Consider the following 13,367-nt stretch of genomic DNA (forward strand, 5'->3'; position numbering starts at 1 on the left):
TAAACCAAAAAAAGGAGAAGTAGCAAGTTTGTTGGTTGGGTTTTGCTTTGTTTTTCTGAACGACACGGGAGCTCTAATGCATTCTGTAAAAGTTCATTTGACAGTCTCTTTTTCTTTTTTTTAATTCACAGTCCAGTAATTTTTTTTTTCCTGTCTTCTCTTAGCAAACTTGTAACATCCTTTTACATCCTTTTTTAGCAGAAGGAAATTTAAGAAACAACCAGAACCCAAATGTCATTTGCTTTCCTTTCACTCTCTTTCATCTCCCTTCTCAAATTTTTTTTTTTTCCTTTTTTTTTTTAACCTCTCAAATATTTTATTGAATGGACATGTAAGGCCAGTTAAAACTGCTGCCAGACAGTAACATATCCCTGATTAGGGTTTCTATGGGGGTTTTACCTACCAAACGGACGAAAAACAATTGCTCTATGACAGAAGAGGAGACAGTGCGAAGGGAGGGGAGACGTAGTAATAGCTTCCCGAATCGTGTTGGCTGGTTGGGATACTGGCTCCTAACATACTCTTCCAAAGCACACTGTGACTTCTCCTGTAAACTTTCAACATGGGCTACATCAGAGAGACCACAGGCATCTAGAAGAAAGTGTATTAAAAAAAAAAAAAAAGAAAAAAAAGAAAAAAAAAGAAAAAAGAAAACAATCATCAGATTAAAAAAGGGGTGGTTTGGGTTCTCTTTTTTTATTTTTTTCTTTTAATGTTTTTTTTTTTTTCTTTAAATGGTGAGAATGAAGCATAGGTTGTGCGCCATCACCTTGCCCCCCAGAGTTTAAGTGGGTTTTACCAAAAGGGACAACCTCTCTCCTTCTGTGTATGTGTTGTGTATGTGTGTGTGTGTGTGTGTTTGTATTTCTCTCTCTTCTGGAGGGTCCCCTTTAGGATTGAGAATCTCCAGGAGCAGAGATTTCCACCGGCCTGGTAGACCTGAGAGGTTGACAAGGAGGTGCTGGCCCAGCGGTATTTCGTATATCTATATTTTTAGGGTGAAAGGATGGGGGGGTGGGGAAGGCTTGAGTAGAAAGGGGGGAAAGGGAGCCACTATTTCTCCCTCCCCTTCCCTTGGAAAATAATTGGGGAGAGCATAAACCATGTGATGAGAAGGAGCACTAATAGTCGTGATAGAAATCATAGTAATAATAAAAAAACTGGCCCAGCCAAAGATAATGGCGCCCCGGATCCAGCAACAGATTCTCCCCCAAAGAAGACAACGCGTTTTTCTTCAGTCTTTGAAACTGATTTAAGTGGCCCTTTAAAACTGATCTTGTCAGTTTAGCCTATTCAGAGGCAGCCATGCAAACTGTGATCTCTCTGTTCATTTGAGCTGTTTCTTTTCCCCCCTCTTTTCTTTTCTCTTTCTTTCTTCCCCCCCTCCACTCCCCCCTCTTTTTTTTTTCCCTCTTCTTCTTCTTTTTAAACCTAAAGGCCCTTACAAGAAGAAAACTCCCTGATAGGGTCTGGACATTTTTTTTTCTTTTTTTTCCTGATACGCTAAAATACAATAAGTTCCCTTTAAATCAGAGACGTCTGTGCTGAAAGAGCACAGGTTGTGACCTGACCTCCCTGTGGCTTTCCTAGGCACAGGGCTAACACATGCATATTCTGAGAGTCATTAGAACCCTGATTTTTTTTTTTTCTCTTAAAAGAGGCTGCAGCAAACACTATATGCATCTATGCAGGTCTGCTTTACATCAGGGAGTGTTATTGGGGTGCTGCAGGAGCTGCATGCATCGCCCTACTATTATTATTTTCCTTTTTTCATGCGGCTATCTTCCCCAGAATCAGATAACAAGAAACGTTTATCTAGTTGGGAGGCAATTTACACGCCAGGCCTCACATTTTGAAAATAGTAATAAATTAAACAGTTACGACAGGATCAGACGATTGTTTTCTCAGAAGGCTAAAAAAAAAAGAAAAAAGGGGGAAAAAAAGGAAAAAAAAAAAAGAAAAGAAAAAAAAGTGGTTTGGGAAAAAAAAAAAAAGGTAGGATTGGGAATAAACTCCTCAGGGTGGGTGTGAGCTGGCCAGGGGTTGGGGAGGGATGTGAGTGTGTGTGGGATCCTCGCTGAGCGTTTGAGCGAGGGAGAAGAAAATGCATCCTAGAGAATGATAGGGAAAAAAATAATAAATAAAACAAGCACCCCACGTAGAGCCCTTCCCACTCGGGATCCCTGTCTCCCTGTACAGGGATGCATCTTGCCCATTGATCACTTTGGACTTTAGCATGAGTAATTTGGGGGGGGGGGAGGAGAAAAAAAAAACAAAACCAGAAGAGAAGTTTTTTATGTGTAAAGCAATAATATATAAAAGGAAGTTTAGGTCACGACCCAGAACCTGGACAAAGTCCAGAAAATGACTTCGTTCCCCAGACCCCCTTTAACACAACAAGGAGCGGATTGTGAGCCCTTCTTTTCCCACATAAACTACATTTTTTTCCTGTTTCCTGATATCAGGCTTTAAAAAACTCCGATGAGTAATTATTTTACAGGTCCTGCTTCCATTCATATGTTTATCGCGTGGCCACTTTCCCAAGCTTTCAAATTAGTGACAGAAGAAATATCTGTATTTTTAAACTTAACCCCAAAACTTTTAGGGCTCCAGCACATGGGGTTGCTGAGGCAGCTTCAAAGTTAGCAATCTGAGATAACATAGTGCACAAATTAGCAAGCAGACTTTTTTTCTTTCCCCCCTCAAAAAGAAAAAAAAAAAATTTAGCCTCCAGAGTTAATATCAGGATTATTACTCACCCAGGTTAAACTCTAGTGCAAGCTAATTAGATTTCACAACGCACTCAATTATTGCTTTATAACTCATGCACTATTTCTAGGCAGCAAAAGTTGACACATATTTCCTCCCCCCCGCCCTCCCCCCCCCTCTCCCCACCGCTCTCTTTGATTATCTAAGAAACACCTCGAGGTCTTTTCCTCAGGAGAGGCATGGTTGTGCCACCCCGGAATTACACTGCAGAGCGGCAGCTTCCCTCTCCTCTTACTTTTCCATACTATCCCTCTCTACTTATGGTAATGATCTCTACCCACCCGCTACTCGCCCTGGACTCTGCAGTTCCTGATGGGTACAAATGCAAACTTTTCCCCTTAGCTTAAATGACACAGAACTGCTCTCTGCCACATTCTGTTTAAATCCGAGACAGCTCTTTGGAAAGTTGATTTATTTCATTTTATGGGATGGCAGGGAACATATTTTAAACTCAGCTTTATGCATTTAACCTTTCCTCCCCCCCCCCCCCCCTTTTTTTCATTCTTCTTTAATTCAATTTTTTAATCCTGCAGGGCTTTTTTTTTTTTCCCCCTCCCTTCCTGGCTGCCCATAAAATGATCTGCTTTGGAAAGTGGTTTCACTGATAGGACGACTTGTATTTAACAACATCAAACAGATTTTGCTGCTGTTTGGATGCGTGTCATTAAATGCAACAACCCAGAGCTATACTGTTAAATAAAATATTATATTCAATGGGAAGAGCGCAGTCTTTAGTGGCGGATGGGTGCCTCTCCCCAAGCCCCTTCTTCCCCTGGCCCCAGCACCATTCAGCTTGGGCTGGGGTGTGCTTGGGTTGTCTCATTTTTTGTGTGTGTCTGTGTATGTTTATCTTATTGTATCTCTCTATTTGTAATTATTTTTATTATTTTTTTTTATCATGCACTCCCTGGATGCTCAGACCCAAGGCCCTGAAGGGGAGCCCACAGGGCACCATTTCCTAAAAGGAGTAAGACCGCACTGGTTCTTAGGGGGGGCAGGGAGTGGTAATGGGGTGCAGACAAAAACACTTTGCAAGAGCAAACAGTTTTCAAGGGGGGCCCAGGGAAGGAAAAAAGAAGAGCAAAGAAATGCTGCCTACCTGAGGTGAAGAGGACTATGGCCTTTAAACAGCTATATTCTGCAGAGTCGACATGCAATGCTTTCAGTTTTTCTACTTGCTCTTGGAAGATTCGTATGTGGTCCATAAAGGCGACCACTCGGTCAGCAGACATTGGCGAAGCGTGGAGGCCAGCAGCTGCCAGGAGCGGAGCTACGTGGAGGGGCATGGAGCACTGGGCAGCGTTGAGGACAAATAACTCGCTCCAGGTCAGCCTCAGGAGGGCCACCTGGTCTGTGATCTGGAGGTCTGGGAAGAAGGGGATATTCCTGGCCCACTCCACCGCGCTGAAGAGCATCCTAGCTGCCAGTTCACAAATGTTCTCGATGCCCATGATGTTGTTGGGTTGCATGCACTGACTGCCAAAGCGGGAGGTGGGGTAGGGCTCTGCTCTCAGAAGAAGGGAGATATATCCGGATAGGTAGGAATGGCAGTTGAGAGGGTCCCCGTTTGTCAAGGCGAACTGACCATGAGTTGGCTGTGTGGGTGGCATTCTGCCCCTCTGGACCGCTGCAGTAAATAAAGAAGAAACTACAGCTATTAATATCTGAATTGCGACCATCGTTTCACATACAGCCTGCTTTGTGTGCTTCTGCGTGCGTGTCTGACCCCATACCCAGGCAGCTTCGGGGGAGGCATGCATTTTTCCACCCAGAGTCCAGCCCATACCCCTGTTCAAGTCTCCACAGTTCCCAGGTCAAGTGAAAAAGCAACAATAAAAGCTGAGCAATGCTGTCCACTCGGCCAGGACTGCCTGAAGGAGCCAGAGAGCCTCACTTCCTAAAACACACAATTCAGTTATTTTCCCACCCCCCATCCCTTCACCGCCACCCCTCCTTCAAGAGATGCAGGATACATCTTTGTGTGCCCGGGTATCTTTCTTCATTACACCTAAAACAGCTTATTGATTTGAGGCTGGGGGAGAGGGATGGGGAGGGAGGAGGGGAAAGGAAAGAAACACTTCAGTTCAAAATCCCCGGCGCTGGTCCCGCATGCGTTTCTCGCCCACTGAATGTATCGTTGCTGCTGCTATTATATACACACACCCCCCTCATAAAAAAATATCAGAGGAGGAGAGATCACCCCAACAACATCCCCGGCAGGTCCCCTGGTGAGGCTGGGAGCATTATCCAAAGGCACCTTCCTCAGCTGCCCATGGAAAGTGGGCCTTGCATTTTGTTAATAAATTTACACAGTGACAGCGAGAGAAAAAGGAGAGAGAAAAAAGGCTCAGAGACAGAGAGACGGCAAGAAGGGAGAACGCCTAAAATTATGCCGGATTTATATTTGTTAGCGCACATATTACAAGGTTAGTTACTCTTGCAGAAACACAAAGAGAGGAGCCCAGCGAGTCCCAAGCCCCCTAACCCTTAACCTACATAGCAGCGTCCAGACACAGAGCATGCACTGGAAAACTGCAGGCTCACATTTCTCGTCTAATTTTATATCACAAAGACTCGACTTGCAGAGACCCGAGCACCCCACACTTACTTCTGGGCTGCTCCTTCCACCCACCCCTCCAGCCTGTCCCTTCTACCCCCCCTTCCTGTCTCTCCCGGAGAAACATGAAAATAAGAGGAAGAAAAGTGAGATAGTAACAGTCATGGAAGGCAGGCAGACAGCTACATATACACACACACGGATATATGTGTGTATATGTATTTTTAAAGGAAGCAAAATCCGGCTGGGAATCCACAGTGGAGTGCTGCAGAGCCTCAGTGGGGTGAGTCCCATTGTAGTAGTAATTTGAACCGCCTGTGTAAAATTGCAGTCTAAGGCAGGGTGCTGGAGGACGTATAGATGTGTGTGTGCATCTCATGAGGCTCCGTGCGTGTGTGTACACACAGGCAGAGACACACAGAGACACACACCAGGAGCTGCTTGGGGGGACAGGGAAGGGGATGCTGAACATGCAGGAGGAAACATGAAAGAAAAGTAACCACCCGTCAGAATAATCATCTTGCTCCTAAGCAGCGTGAAACTAAAAATCCACTTCCAATAAACCTCCATCAGCAAAATCAAAACAAACACAAATCAATTACGAGTGCAGGAGAAAGCATGCAAGAGCCCCTGCCTCCCCTGCCCACCCTCTCCAACATCTCTTTCTTTCATTACGAGAAAGTTTCTGACTGTTTATTCGGGGAGTGGGAGGAGAGGGGGGGAAGGTTCTGGTTGGTTTGGGGAAGATTAAAAATAATTGAAAAAAAAAACCAACAAAAAAAACCCCAAACACAAAAACCCCAAACAAACCAAAACCCAAAACGCAGCGAGTGGAAAAAAAAATTGCAAAACAAATGAAATCCCAATACCTTCCCGTCTCATGCCAACTTTGAGGCATTTTTTGAGGCGGCAGTACTGACACTGATTGCGGTGGTGCTGGTCAATGGGACAGTTCCTGTTGGCACGACAAGTGTAGCTGAGATTCCTCCTTACACTCCGCTTGAAGAAACTCTTGCAACCCTCGCAGGTAAACTGGCCATAATGTTTGCCACTAGACTTGTCCCCACAAACCACACATTCAATGTGCTGCTGCTGCTGCTGTTTGTCTCCTTGGTTCTGCTGGCTTGGCGGGTTGGTCTGGGCTGGCGTACTGGGAGGCCCCCCGGGCCCCGGGGTCTGTGGGGTATGCGGGGCCCCGGCCGGAGGTCCCTGCACCGGCGGTGCTTGCGAAGGCTGAGTTCCCTGAGCTCCGGGCACATCGTCCTGGGGGTCTCGCCACGCACCGACTACCATTGCCATATCTATTGGACACCGTTGCCAAACTTCCTGTTCCCCCTTTATTTTCAAAGTTTGTTTGCTTTGCTTTTCAGATCAGCTTTGCAGCAGTCTTTTTTTTTTTTTTTTTCCTCCTCCCCTCTCTCTCTTTCCCCCTCTCTCGCGTGTTTTGTTTTGCCCTTTTTTTTTTTTTTTTTTTTTTTTTTTTTTTTTTTTAGGAGGGTCGGGCTGGGGGGGATCTCCCGGTACCGGCGAAGGTGCAGAAGCACGGGGCGATGGAGGTGTGTGTACGGGGGGGCGAGTTGCGTGTCGATTGTCTGGGCTCCAGGAGAGCAAAGTAAAGGGGTGGTGGGGGTGGGGGAGAGAGGGAGAGAGAGAGAGAGGAGGAAAAAAAAAAAAAAATCTCTTCAAAGATCTCCCTCTCTCTCTCTTAGAGCTGATCTGCAGCAGAGTAGTTGAAGGAGGAGAGGCGGGTGTCTGGGGGCCAGGTCCAGGGAAGCTCGCAGTCAGCCATTCAGGAAAGCCATCAAAATAAGAATGAATAAAAGGTTAAAGATTACACACACAGCGGAAAAAAACACGCACAGATGAGGAGACTTTTCTCGGCGCGGAGAGCGGACGGTCTCGCCGTAGTTTTTGGAAGTCCAGCTTGCAGCAGCAACATCAACTGCGATCGCTTTGTTTTTGTGGGCTTTTTTGGTTTTGTTTTGGGTTTGGATTTTTTTTCTCCTCCTCTTTCCTCCTCTCTCTCTCTCTGCTCTGTCTCTCCTCCCTCCTTCGCTCGCTTTAATTCTTCCTCTCCGCCGATCCGCCCGGGCGCTGCTCTCTTTTCTCTCTCTCTCCCTCTCTCGGGCTCGGGGGTGGGGGGGCTGGCTCTTGGTTTTTTTTTCCTCCTCCTCCTCTCCTCGCTTTTTATTATTATTCTTATTGTTGCTATTATTATTAATTATTATTATGATTGTTTATTTGTTCCTCCTCTCCGTTCCGCGCTGCGCTCCGCTCTGCTCCGCCGCTCCCTCCGCGCCGTGTCCCCGCCGCTCCCGCTCGCCGCCGCCGCTCGGGTGCTGCTGCTGCCGCTGCCGCCGCCGCCGCCGCTGCCGCCGCCGCCGCCGCGCTGCCTTATGCTGCTTCTGCCGCCTCGCAAGTGGGCTCTCGCCTCCGCGCCGCCGGTGCTCACGGCGCGGGCGGGGGGAGGGGGGCCGCGGGGCGGGGGGGAGGGAAGGAGTCAACTCGCCAGCGCAGCGCCCAGCCAGCCAGGATGATAAAAGAGGGGAGCGGGAGGAGGAGGAGGAGGAGGAGGAAAAGAGGAGGAGGAGGAGGAGGAGGGAGGGAGAGAGGGAAGGATCATAACCCAGCGCGCAGCATCGCTCCTCAGCCCTGGAAGGGGGGGGGGGGTGTGGGTGAAAATCACCACCACGGGGAGAACGCGGGGGGGGGGGGGAGAGCACCAGCCCTTCCCCCCCCCAAAAATAAAAAGCGGCGGCTCCCCCCCACTTCCAAAAGGCGGCGGCGAGGGGAGGGGCGGGGCGGGGCGCGGCGGCGCGGGCGGGCGGGCGGCGTGTGGGCCGGAGTGGCGGGCGAGCGCGCGCTCCCCGCCGGCCGCTCGCCCCGCTGGCGGGAGAGTGAACTTTGACACGACTGCTGCAACTTAGCGCACGTTGCCATGGCGACCGCGCGCCTTATAAGGCAACCCGACCGGCGTTTGACTGGTCAAAAGCTCGCGCCCCGCCCCTCGCCCCTCATTGGACCGCGACGCCCTTGCGCGGCCTGCTATGGCCGCCGCCGCCGCCCGCGCGGTCCTAGAGGCAGGCGTCGCCCCGCCGCTATTGCTGCCGCTACCGGGGCTGGGGCGTCCCTGCGCTCCAAGCCGCTTCTGCGGACCCCTGGCTTTCACTTCTCACCCCGTTTCACAGTGCCGTGCCCCTGTCTCGCCGCTGCTGACGGGGTGAGGCATTAAGGCGAGTCCGGTGAAGGGAGCGGAGCTCGACCGCCTCACCTGGGGCCGCCTGCCGGGGCACGACCGCGGGGGATCGTGGGGGCAATGGGTGAAAGTCAGAAAATAGAAGCTAAATTGAGGTAAAACTCCACTGAATAAAGGCAAACCAAGCCCCACCGCTGCCTGGGGGAGGAGAGCGGTGGCCGTCTCCCCGTCACCGGCAGAGCTGCGCAGATAGGGGGGCTCCCGCTACCGGGGGTCCCGCTGGGCGCTGCGTTGCCCTCAGCCGCCGCGGCCTCGCTCTGGGCTGACCAACGGGAGATGGGACCGGCGGCACCTTGCGCTTGCGCTGGCCGCCCCGTGCCCCGGCCACCCGCCGAGCCGCGGGGTGCTGAGCGTCCCTTCGTTCAGGCGCTCCGGCACCGGCGCGATAACCTGGTGTCGCCGCTCCTCCCGAGCCGTCTTCCCCGAACGGGCGCCTCTTCCCGTGCCGCACTGGGCGGCCGGCAGACCGGCAGAGAGGACGGCACGACCTCGTCTACCCTTTCCCCCCATCACGACTGGGAAACAAACCCGGCACGCCACTCCACACAGTGTGACACCCGTGTCTGTTCCCTCGCCACCTCCACGGCACCGCTGTACCGCAGCCCTTCTAAAACCCTTGAACTTTATTTTGGATTTTTTTCCCTCCTTTTTCGAGCCGCACCTACCCAAGCACGATAACACAAGAACCGGGCTATAGCGTATAGTGGAAGCACCACGAAATGAGTAACCGATCTAACTACGAGGGGACAGCTGGTTATTTCCCGCTGAATATCGCTAACGGGCAGCGGAACGGGGACTTTTGAGTTGCTCTCCTAGTGAAAAATCTCCAAAAGACACTCGAACAGGCGAATAGACGGAGAGATTGAAAATTAAAAAAAAAAAAAAATAAAAAGAAAGACAACATGTAAAAATAGACAGATAAATGCACGGCCAGGCAATTCCACCTCTACAAAGATACACGCGTGTGTACGCTCACAGTTGAGCTGATCACCAAGCATGGACGTTGGGACCCAGACTTGTGCACAACTCTCTACGAAATTCATTGCCCCTCACCTCCTCACACACTTTTTCATGTTGCCACATGCACACCCCCTTCTGCAGCAGAAATAATATATGTGGCTAAAGCCGCAGGTGCTGAGATGATTGGAAAGTTGTAAAAAGCACCTAGACTTGACAATGTCCTGCTCAGAAACCTGGCGTGTTAAGACCCTGCGAAGGAGGATGGACTGCTGCTCAATTTCAAAGGCAAGGCTGCAGCATTCCCATTGATCCTGACGGAGCACAAATAACCTTTCCCCGAACGAGGGACCAGGAGGGACAGAAGGGGAGAAAGAAACCTTTCCCCGGTAAAATGTGGGGAACTGTCTTCTGATTTCCGAATATCCCAGAGTCAAGGAGGTCACCTATCGGGGAGGGTGGGAGAAGGAGGAGGTTCAAAACGCAGAATAGTCACAGATTGTTGCTGATGTTGAATTTCCTGAGGGGAAAAAAAAAAACCCACCACCACAACCCAACACCAACCTTTCCTGTCTCGAATCTGACAAAGTAAACAGGATTAATTCACCATATGAAAAAACATTAACGCCGTCTTAGCAAATGCAAGAAATAGAAGAGAAAGCGGTTTTAGCAGGACGCACAATATTAATAGTTCAAATGCATGATCGTAAAAATGAAAAGCCATTGATATACGCTTAAAAGCCGCCGTATACGCTGATTGCTCAAGCATTAATGAAGAATGCCCCAGATTAACTATTTGCTCTTCGAGGGATGCAGCAATGTAACTATCTATTAGCACCATTAGATGCTTTGCTATTTATCTGAAAACACCCCTGCGAGTGGGTTGAGGCAGAACAGATGAATGTAAAAATGAACTACAGCTGATTTCGCTAAATAATACTCGAAATCTGAGCGCCTAGCGAAGAGGGGGGAGATTCCCAACTGTCCTTCTCCGAGCCTAAATGACAATAGAAACGCTCTCTTTTAAGAATAAGACCGTACTGGTTTTCCAAATAAACAAATTCATCCCTCTTGCCATTTTATTGCAGATGGAAATTTATTTTAGTGAGAGGGAAGTGAAAGGATTTGTTTTGCTAAAATAGAGTTGGGGATAGAACCGGTGTAAATCTTTGCATTAAAAAAACACAAACCCCAACAACAACAACACCCCCCAAAAACCAAACACCAAACCACACCCACAAAACCCCAAACCAAACCTAAAAAAAAAAAAAAAAAAAAAAAGGAAGGAGGGGGGAAGCTGCATTCCTGGCAGAAAGCTGCCTAACAGTCCTCTAATTCTTTCTAGATTAAATCGCAATATGAATACAGCATCGAACAAATACCGAGTTTCGCTCTGAACTCAGTGGAAAGCAGTTACGTCTAACAGAATTCAATGAATTCCTCTTCTCCCTCAATGTAGTATGTGTGTGTTTTTCTCTTCCACCACACTGAAGTTCCATGAATAGGGAAAGTGGCTCCTATTGTGTGCCTCTGAACTTCCAAGTCAATGCAATTTTTAACCACTGGCTTGTGGTACTTTGAAAATCACCAGGGGCTGTCAGAGTTGGGTCCTCTGAAAAATTTACAGTGCTAAATCAGAGCATATGCTGTGAGAGGGGAAAAAAATTGCTGAAGATTGGAGCAAGTACAGTATCCGGCTGCCCCCTAGTGTAAGTCTCTTATCTGCCTAAAATCCAACTTTAAAAGAAAAGGATCTCTTAAAGGGAAACGACTTTTGGCTCACGTATGCATACGAGAATGAAACTTCTGTACATTTTAATCTGATTAATTCCTAAGGATTTAAAGTTAATTGGCTTGGGCACTCCTAGACCGGACTATAAGACTTCTGCATCAGGGTTTCTACCAGTGCTGTATCGAATAGATATTTTTAAGGGATAGTGGTAAAGGGATATGGGGTGGGGTGGTGGTGGGGAGAATCCTGGTTTGTGAATTTTTTTTTTTTTCAAACGAGAAACCGTGCCTCGCATGCTGTTGTCAGAGCAAAACACTTTCGCTGCTTAAAGTCAGATCTACGTCTTTTGCAATAATACTTAAAAAAAAAAAAAAAAAGGATAAATAATTGCCTTAAAGCCTCAGCCGAGCTGCCAACCACACCTTCGGATGGTAAGTATATTCCAGCTTCTTTCCATTGTACTTGCATAGCCAGGGAAGGGACCGGAGGGAAAAGGGGATCTCGGCTCTATACCTTCACTACCGACCTCTGTTTTTTTCTTTTTCTTTTTTCTCTTCCCCCCCCCCAACCTTCCCCTTAAATAAATGCTGCCAGCTGCACACGGCGACACAATTCCGGGCAGTTTAATACCTATCACTTAAGTTTAGAGACTTGTCCTGCCCTCCCCATCCTCTCGAGCAGGTCAGTCCGCCGCTCCCCCCCGAGCAGCCGGCAGTCCAGGCAGGGGAGCCTGCGTCCGGGCTCCCTGGACGCTGCTTTGGAAATGACTTTGAGGCGTTTTGCCTTTGCCTCCTCGGACCTGGAAAGCGATTCCGGTCGTTGGGTTTGGTCGCTTGTTTGTTTGTTTGCTGCTTGCTTTATTTAGCTAAAGGACGTGCTAACTGATGGTGCTGCAATTACACAGGCTTGGGTCTCCCCCCCTCCCCTCTTCCCTTCCTTAGAGCAACCCACGTAACCTTAGAAACGATCGTTTAAGACGTACGTTAGCTAACATTTGCTTTTTTGGATTTTTTGTTTTCCTTAAAAGAGAAACACAAGAATCACAACACATTGCCCGAAAAAAGTGTCAAAGAAGAAGAAAAAAAACTATAAGTAAACATACCAAAACCATATTTGCCTTGTTCAAGGTCCCAAATCGCTTGCATCTTCCTTTTTCTACCTCTCCTTTAGTTTGGCAGGTGAAACAAACAAACAAAAAAAATATAATCAGACCGCTGTTTGCCCCCCAGAAAGATGTGCGTTGGGTAATTAAAGAGAAGTCTCCTTCTTGGTGTTTATCTAAGCGATTGTGCAAACTGATAAAAAAAAAAAAAAAAAAGAGAGAGAGAGAGAAAAAAAAAAAAAGTAAAGTTACAGCCTTCGGGGGAAAAAAAAAGAGGCAAGGTGAAGGGAATAGATTTCCCACAACCTAAAGGGAAGTGCTTTCGATGTATTATTAGCGATCAGCCTTGGGAGAGAGGAAAAAAAAAAAAATCCTGAACACACTCTAACTTTACACAGACAAGATTTCAGTGGGGGCTTTGTACATAGCTGCTTAGGAATGTGCGCCTCGCCTTTAAGAAAAAATCCCCAAGCCCAAGGTAGGAGATGTCTTTGAGTGATCCTTGTCTCTCATTTCATTCCTTAGAAGGAAGAGCGTCTCGCTACACCTTGTTTGGAGCTGGAAAGGCGAGACATTAAAAAAAAAAAAGAAAGAAAGAAAGAAAGAAAGAAAAGAAAAAAATAAAAGGAAAAATATTCTCAACCCAACCTTCCAATTGGGGAGGGAAGGGAAAAGGGAAAAAAAAAAAAGAAAAGAAAGAGGGAAATCTCCTAACTTAATGACTGTGGGGGTAGGATGGATGCGACCGATTTCAGCCCCCCCTCCCCTCCCCCCCACTTTCCCTTCCCCCCTCCCTGACAGGAAAAAAATAATAAAGGAAAGAGGGAAAAAAAAAAAAGCCAACCGCAAACAACTACAGGCTGAACTATCAACACATGCACCGAAGGGGAAAAAATATATAGTGTCCTGTGTAGGGTCGGCAGGGAACGCAAGCACACGCTAAAGCAAGTTGGGAAAGAATCCGAGCTAATCACCAATCTCTTTCTCTCTCTCT

General features: G+C 48.0%; 1 protein-coding gene and 1 long non-coding RNA gene across 3 annotated transcripts in view; one reads left to right on the forward strand and one right to left on the reverse strand.

Annotated features, from left to right (window-relative positions):
* NR2F2 (nuclear receptor subfamily 2 group F member 2) lies at positions 1-12,551 on the reverse strand. Of its 2 annotated transcripts, none has more exons than XM_009899010.2 (3): positions 12,374-12,551; positions 3,869-4,396; positions 1-591 (listed from the first exon to the last, which is right to left on the reverse strand). In XM_009899010.2, the coding sequence occupies exons 1-3, from the start codon at positions 12,414-12,416 to the stop codon at positions 317-319; spliced, it is 846 nt and encodes a 281-aa protein (XP_009897312.1). In that variant the 5' UTR covers positions 12,417-12,551; the 3' UTR covers positions 1-316. The 2 variants fall into 2 exon arrangements, with proteins under 2 accessions (XP_009897312.1, XP_009897310.1); XM_009899008.2 differs by lacking the exon at positions 12,374-12,551 and adding an exon at positions 6,196-6,757.
* LOC128898011 (uncharacterized) overlaps positions 11,317-13,367 on the forward strand; it is a 17,291-nt gene continuing 15,240 nt past the window's right edge. The window contains exon 1 of the long non-coding RNA XR_008462662.1: positions 11,317-11,702. This is a non-coding gene — a long non-coding RNA (uncharacterized LOC128898011). The remainder of the gene's footprint in view (positions 11,703-13,367) is intronic.

Source organism: Dryobates pubescens, chromosome 17 (assembly GCF_014839835.1).
Source record: "Dryobates pubescens isolate bDryPub1 chromosome 17, bDryPub1.pri, whole genome shotgun sequence".
NCBI lineage: Eukaryota > Metazoa > Chordata > Aves > Piciformes > Picidae > Dryobates > Dryobates pubescens.